Genomic DNA, 7,986 nt, shown 5'->3' on the forward strand with positions numbered 1-7,986 from the left:
TGGCCTGGCGTGTAGAAGGGAGAAAGACTAAATAAAAAATGGAAACAAAACCAGTTGTCCGATACGAACGGTCGTCACCAACTACCGGTTGCTGGTGTGTTGGTTTCATCTCGGACCCAGGCGAGACGAGTCAGGCTGGACTCGATCGCTCCGGAGTTTGCTGCAGCATCCACCAATGATTCACAATGAATGAGAGGTTGGGGCCGCCATCCGCACCTCTTCTGAGTTCCACTGTACCATTTTTTTAACTCAAACGCGTTGACCGATTGTGCTCCTGGAGGTCAAAACCGACCTGTAGCTGTTGTTAACCTTCAGATGGTTAGTCATTCCAGTGTGTAGTGTGATTCCTTGGACAATTATTGGTGCTTCCCTCAAACATCAGCATAATGCGTGAAGATCCGTAGAAGGATTGTTCACTGCCCTTTACTACGCCGATATCCAGTACGCATACACACACACACACGGCGACGACGACTTGTTCGCGCGACTCATGTGTCGTCGCTAGTTGGACAACACACGCGCCAAGCGACAGTTTAACGTGGGTTTTCCTGCTCCGTTGGTTCGGTTACTGTTAGTTCACGCGAAAGCGCCCGTACCGTCGGATGTGGGCAGAAACTTGAAACTTCACCACCACGCCATTTGCCGTCGATCGGCTTCAAAAACGTTCCGTGGAGTTTACATTAAGCAAAATATTAGTACGATTTAAGAAACTTTTTAAAAAGCTGTGCTTTAGAAGAAATGCTGGATCGCGGATCGTGGTGATCGTTCCGCGTGTGTGTGTGTGTGTGCCCTTTCCATGTAGCGCTTGACCCGCGGAAATAATCCAGCAAAAGGTGCCACAACCAGTGGATGCTTCAGTGGTGATCGTGAATCGCAGCGAATTGTGTCTGGTAGCGGCGATCGAGCGTCGAGTAGTCGCCCAAAGTTGACTCGACCGTGTCCACATATGGAACATTGTGGATTTTCGTTTCCTGTCACGCACCTCCCCTGTCCCCGAAACGGTCACCCAGTGGTAGCCATCAATTAAAACCCCCAAATCGTGAACCGTACAGCGTGTGTGTGTGTTGTGGAGATCCGTTCCGGTGTCGTGCGTCGTGTCGATAAAGCAGCAAAGAGTATCAACATACGAAAGCAGAAACCTCTGCACTTTGGTGAAGTGATTGACGATATTCGTTGCTCGGTTGGAGTGTTTGCTATAGTTAAGAGTGTCCATTATAACCACGGAGGAAGCAAACATGAGCAACCAAAGGTTCCTCGATTTGAGCCTAAGTAGCCCGCAAGTATGGAGAAAATTGCAACATCAGCACTATTGGCGTTGTCGCTGCAAACGAAGCTAAAATAATGATCCATCTTGTTTACCGTTGTAGACTGCCTTGGCCGCAAGTTTGGCGACCAATGATCTGGCGGAATTCAAACGAGCCCTTCGCAATGGAGCCTCCGTGAATGTACGAGATCAGGATGCTGAGTATTCGATCTTCGAGATTGCCTGTTCAACACCCGGGAAGAAAGATTTTATTACTGCCTGCCTCAAACAGAGTGCACTTGTAGCAGAGGTGAGTATATGTGTGTGTGATTAATAATTAGTAGAACAAATCGTGAGGCGCCGCGTCATCATTGCCCGGGGGGTTGGGGGCGATGATGCACCGGCGCTCATCCAAGGCGGGGCAATATGGGTCCAATGCCGTTTAAAGCCGAACAGGCCGGGGATTGGATTCCATTTTTTTGCCTTTTACTGCGTCAAGTGGTGCTCGGGGGAGCGACCCAAAGTAAACATTACTATCTAAACTAACGGCAATGCTCGGTTTCAAGCAGCTGCAAACATTTGTTCAGCTACCCCGAAGGGGGCGATCGGCACGGGCCGACCCGAGATATTTGCGTTCGACGTCGGAAGCACACGATACTATAGCGATGATCGACCGATCTTGCGAGATGAGTGAAACGAATTTCTCTCGATTTGATCTCTGGACGCGTTTTTTAGAGAGGAAATCAAATGTTTAATAGCCATTAAAAACAATATCAACCAGCTAATTATGTAAACATAGCCAAACTGGGTGTGGTAGAGCGATCTCTGAGCGTCGTAAGTGATGATCTAAGAATTTTATTTTAGCCAACGCAATATCGCACCTTTTATCACAGGAAATAATGCCAAGTAGTGTGTGTGTCTGGGCGAATCTAGATGACCACAATCAAGAGAAACAAAAAGTGAAAGGGACCGATGCTCCTACGCACAGGATCAAGAATTACTCATCTAGAACTCTATAGCGCACAGCACCTTTTGAATTATGCAGCATGCTTTGTTTAAATGTCGTTCATAGTTTCCGGTCTTCTGAATCATTGCAGTAGAGTTAAGTTTTCATTATATGCCTACCTAAATAGGATTAAAAAGGCAAGACATGATCCTCTAGATCGTGAGTTGTTGAATTTATAAATACGGAAATGATTAAAAATGCAAATTAGACAACCTATTTTGAAGGGATACTGCAAAGAGTGCAAACAGTGCAGAGAGCTTCAACACTTTAATCCTTAAAATGGTTTCAGATTAGACAGTAAGACAATTCTCGACCAACAGTTCTAACAAAAGGTTTTCGTATTTTTAGCAGCTTTTATTACGCCCTGCAATGTGATGCTTCCTTTTGAAAACTAGAAGTGCCGATTAAATGAGCTGTATAAATGCAATGTACTAACAAATGTAACAAGTCAATAAGTCAATCAAGTTAAAACAAAGGTTTAAGAAAATGAATAGCTGCAAAGACTTTTGCTTCGTGAAGAGATTGAGTACCTCCATTAAAACGATAAATAGTCCCAAATAACGACATCAGACGACGCATGAAAACCGCACATGGAATATATTTTAACAATCCTTTTAGTGTTACAACTTGTATTGCAGACTGCATGTTTTTTTGGAACGATACAACCTAACTAGTTTAATGACTAACTCAAGGGAACCCCCTAGTTACATAGAACTTCTCGCCAGTCACAATGTTGAAATCACTTTCAGCTAGTTGTTTATGCTTGCAATACAAAGAGTTAGTAGAAGTAGAACAGTTAGTGATTCGAATGTGATGTAATGTTAGCCAGGATGTCATTGTTTGTAGGCGGAATAGCTATATTCGTCAATGTGATTAATGACTCGCCCAGCAACTTCTTTTTACTAAGCTCGGCTTGGACCACGTTGTTTTGGGTCACGATGACGAAGTCCAAACGCACCCTTTTATGACGCCCTAGTGTAGGCTATTTCATTATACAACGGTAGAGGCTAGCACCAAAAAGGGTTAAAAATATTTTATTGAATTTTTGTTTTCTGTAAAAAAATATTCAAAACCAAAGTTTTTCATAATTTTACTTACGGTGCTTACGTGCATGGTCGTTGAACATAAAACATAAAAGCTATTTTTGTATGGTCAAAACAATATACAATTCGGAAAACAGGCAAATATTATAGAACGAACGGTTAAACATTAATTAATAATTTTAAAACTTCTTCTTTTTTATTAAAAAAAAGATATTATGTCCGGATTTGCAACAACGTTTTCATTGTTTGGGAGAATAAAAGTAACGTGACCTCGCCGCGACGGTAGCAACGTGGTTGTGAGGCAGATTCTCAACAAACAAAACAAATGCTGTACGCGCAAATCTGCCACCGGCGAGTGGAGTCCCTTACAAACACTTGTGCGTTCGGTGGGTCAGATTATCTCCAGCGAGTGGGTCATACTTTGAGTTTTGCATAAACCAGCTTACGCATAGGTCGGGGAATTCTCATTACTCTCGGGATGACTCGAGAGCGATATTTATAGTGTCCATTTAATAGGTGTTCCTCTCTGCGACGCTCTCGCGATGACCAAAAAGTAATGTGTCTTATTTGTGCGATTATTTTTTTTTAAGTGGCTAAACGTGTATTTGTCTCATTTGTAACGTGTGAATTATTTTTTGTCGCTTCAGATCAACCCGACGACCAACGAATACCCCATTCACTTAGCAGCATTGTCCGAAGACAGTGAAAATTTGTCCGCGCTGCTCGAGAGCCACCGTATAGTGATCGATCAAAAGTTTGAAGATCGTACCGCGCTGTTTCTGCTGTTCGAGAACCTCTCTGGTGATAATTATGAAAAAGTGTTCGAGTGCATTAAGCTGCTGCTGAAACATGGTGCCAACATTAATGCTACCGACGAAAACAGTGTATCTCCAATAGCGAAACTAGTGAAGGGAAAGGACCGCTGGCGCAAAGATATCCTCGAGTACTGTTTTAAACACTACGGCGTTAACGTGGACTTCCGTAATCAACAGGCGAGAAAATTGATCGAAAAGAATTTCCCAGACGTCACCATCCCCTACTACGACATGGAAACCATAACGGTCGAGATTCTCAGAAGCAAACTGTCGGCCGGTTTGGAGGAAGATTTCCTAGAAGCGTTCCGCAAATTCGGAGCCCAGAAAGGAACACTTGCTGATAACGATTTCAAGGATTTGCTCTCGTTGGCGGTGTACCGTGCAAAGCTAGAATCTGCCAAAACGCTACTTGAACCGAAGATGACCAACGAAACGCTGCTCGATGCGCCTCTTCTACTTTCGGGACTGTTGGCCAAATGCTGTAATCGTGGCAACGTGGAGATGCTGCAGTGGCTTCTGAGCATCATTCCGAAGAATGAAATTGGTTTGATTAACGAAGATACGTTACTGTCTCTTCTGGTGAAGCAGATCGATGCAGCAAAAGATAAAAATAAGTGTCCTTATTTCAAAATCATGAAACTATTGCTGGAGGACGGAAGGATCGACATCGATAAGCTGGATAGTACCACCAAGCGTACTGCTTTGCATTTTGCCGTAAAGTACAAAATAGACCATGCGCAAGAGCTACTGCTGGCTAAGGGAGCAAGCCTTAGTGTTGAGGACATGTTCTCGGAGTTGCCAATCACTGACATGGATCCGTTCCTGCTAGAAAAACATCTCGACTCGTGTGTGTCTTCCAACGATCGGAAACCGGGAGATGATGACTACGAAGTGAAGATAGATTTTTCCAATTTCGTCCCGCCAACTCACAAAGCAAACAATTCCGATACAGCGCGGACACCGGCCGCTTTGCTGTATGAAGATGAAATGTTACCAATACTTCGAATGGCACAATACTCCGACATGAAGCGTCTTCTACGACATCCAGTGATATCCAGCATATTGTTGCTGAAGTGGATCAAACTGAGTGTGTTCTTCTACATCAATCTGCTGATCTGTACGGTGTTTTTCGTATCGTTCATCTTCTATGTGGTGTTCTGCTATGGACGAGATGAAGCTCCGTTTAAACTGTTCTTCTACAGTCTATCGTTAATTGGGCTCGTCTATTTGATATTAAGAGAACTCATTCAGTTTTTGCTAAACATGCGAGTGTACGTACGATCTCCGGAAAATTATATGGAAATTGCTCTGATACTTGCTGCTTGCTCCGTATTGCTTTACGAGTTCGGTGATGATGCTCGGCGAGTGGCGTCAGCGCTAGTTATACTGTTGACGGCGCTGGAATTCACATTGCTTGTGGGAACGCTTCCACTACTATCCATCTCAACTCATATGGTGATGCTGAAGACGGTTTCGAAGAATTTCCTGAAATGTCTGGTGCTGTATTCGATCATTCTGCTAGCCTTCGCCTTCAGCTTCTATACATTATTCCGTGTAAATGACTCAAATCCTGCGGATTCGGCCACGACATCCGAAGCACCGGGTGGAGACGACGACCAGTTCAATCAGTTTAGCGACATACCTTTGGCTCTAATGAAGACCGCTGTTATGCTGACCGGTACGTACCTCACAAGTGTTTTAATCAATATGGGAATATCTCATCTTTTATTATGTGTTACTTTCAGGCGAATTTGAAGCGGCAAACATAAAATTCCAGGGCGTCACCTACGTAGTGTTTGCCCTTTTCTTGTTTTTCGTCTCAATAGTTCTGTTCAATCTAATGAATGGTCTTGCTGTCAGCGATACAACGGTAGGAATCTATAGCGTTGCACAAGGTGCATGGCGTCTCTCTAATCAGCATGTATTTTTTGATATTTTCTGTAGATCATCAAGGCTGAATCGGAGCTCATTGGTTTAATACAGAAAGTATTCGTGATCTACAAATACGAAAACGCTTTGAAAACATCAAAACCTATCCGATGCATGTAAATATCGATCCAGCAGAACACAATGGGCACAATGAACCTTCATGATTAAAACGTAATGCTTTAATGTCCATTTCAGAACCGACAACATGTCCTGGCTGTATCCTGCCAATAGTTTGCAGCTGTTCCCGAACACAGTCCCGCTTCGACACATTACCATCAAACCCAACAGATCGAACACCATTTTGATACCGTCACTTGTGGAGCGTGGATCGCTAGACCCGGAGAAAGGAACGCTGGAGATGAAAAGAAGCGCTGAATCCGATCGTATGCTACCCCAAACCGACACATTCAGCACCCATTGTTGTGTGTTCCGGTTTAACCGTGGGATGGATGGTAAAATTGTGAAATATGCACTGGAAATTTTGCACTCTCGCCAGGAAAACGTCGGTTCGATCGAGTACAGAATAACACGCATCGAGCAGAGCCTTGAAAGCATAAAAGCAATGATTCTCGCCTTATCCTCAAAGTAATGCAGCATAAAGGCTTGCTACCAATCTGACAATCAAACAATCGCATATTGTTTATATGAGCACGGATGGAATTGATGAAATGATTGTAACGGGTACTAATGTTTCTAGCATTCATTTGGCAAGCGAAAGTGCCTTTATGGATTATGTTTTCCAATTACATTTTATAGAGCTACCAATTCCAAGTGAGAGTAAACGATCTGATAAGGCCTATTCATTGCCTATTTTAACCAAGCACACAAATCCACTTGTTTATATCACATTTACGAATAAAAAAGGATAATAAATTATTTTTATTGTTAATGAATCATGAATTTTAATTCTTTTATTTAAAATTCTGAGAAACTGGTTATGAGAAACAGTAAGTAAGAGTTACGGGTAAGTGCATATTAAATTGAAGCACATAAGCTAGTTTCTTTCTTAAACAAACTTTGACGTACTTCGAGACCTTTGGAAAACTGTGAATTGCTTTTGCAGAAAAATACATTTCCATACATTTCCAGCGGGGGGTTTGAAAAGGGGGGAAGCACTCACTCGCTCACGAGCTCCCCATTGTTGGTTGGAGCTCATTTCTTTCGAACACTCACCCAGTCAATTATCACTCACTGCTAGATTGGCGGATTATTGAGCGGGTTTCGGTAAATCGGCGGGAACTCTCTTCGAGTGTCTTCGGAACTTCGGAAATTTCTGAAATCGGAAAAAGTAAAACCTTAAATCCGCTGTTTGTTTTTGTGGAAAAACACATTTTTTTAAACAGAAAGTCCATCAATTATGTATAAGAATAATACTCGATGTGACGTCGCTTCATCTGCCTATCGTTCTATTCGTGGATTACCCCTTTTCTAATCTTTTAGCCACTCCCAGAGCCCGTATATGTTTGGAAACGGTTGGTTTAGTAACTGCTGGGCAAGTATTTTTCGGGATTTAGCATCATCCTCATTCAAAAGTATCTGTAATTCATGGTCCTCAACTTTTCTGGGTCGATTTTCACGCATCTTGTCACTCAAGTCAATAATCTTTGCAAAAATATCCTATGCTCTGTCACCATAGCCCTCTACAAGCATTTTACGGAATTCGGCAGCCGACTTCTTCAAATCAACTAGACATGACTATGCAAGGAAAAATGCTCGTTTTTGTATGAAATCACTTATTATGTGCACTGATTTACGTAAACAGTTGTCGAACCCTTGCATAAAACAGTATGACATGTTGATTACGGTTTAATTTGCACGATAAACCAATCTATAAGCAAACAGCGGATTTAAGGTTATAGCTGGTATGGCGGTCGCTCAACGAATCGTTCCATAGGTGGATAGGTTTCTGCAGATTCCGTCGCTTCGTTTTCAACTCGTTTTCATCTCTCG

At 42.8% G+C, this 7,986-nt stretch overlaps 2 protein-coding genes across 2 annotated transcripts in view; both read left to right on the plus strand.

Moving 5' to 3' along the window:
- LOC125950738 (calmodulin) overlaps positions 1–7,986 on the plus strand; it is a 228,753-nt gene that overhangs the window by 113,155 nt on the left and 107,612 nt on the right. The gene's annotated exons all lie outside the window — the stretch shown is intronic.
- Positions 287–6,929, plus strand: LOC125950681 (transient receptor potential cation channel protein painless-like). Its single transcript, XM_049678893.1, has 6 exons — positions 287–1,280; positions 1,368–1,553; positions 3,940–5,785; positions 5,853–5,977; positions 6,052–6,152; positions 6,232–6,929. The coding sequence occupies exons 1-6, from the start codon at positions 1,236–1,238 to the stop codon at positions 6,623–6,625; spliced, it is 2,697 nt and encodes an 898-aa protein (XP_049534850.1). The 5' UTR covers positions 287–1,235; the 3' UTR covers positions 6,626–6,929.

This window comes from Anopheles darlingi, chromosome 2 (assembly GCF_943734745.1).
Source record: "Anopheles darlingi chromosome 2, idAnoDarlMG_H_01, whole genome shotgun sequence".
NCBI classification, from domain to species: domain Eukaryota; kingdom Metazoa; phylum Arthropoda; class Insecta; order Diptera; family Culicidae; genus Anopheles; species Anopheles darlingi.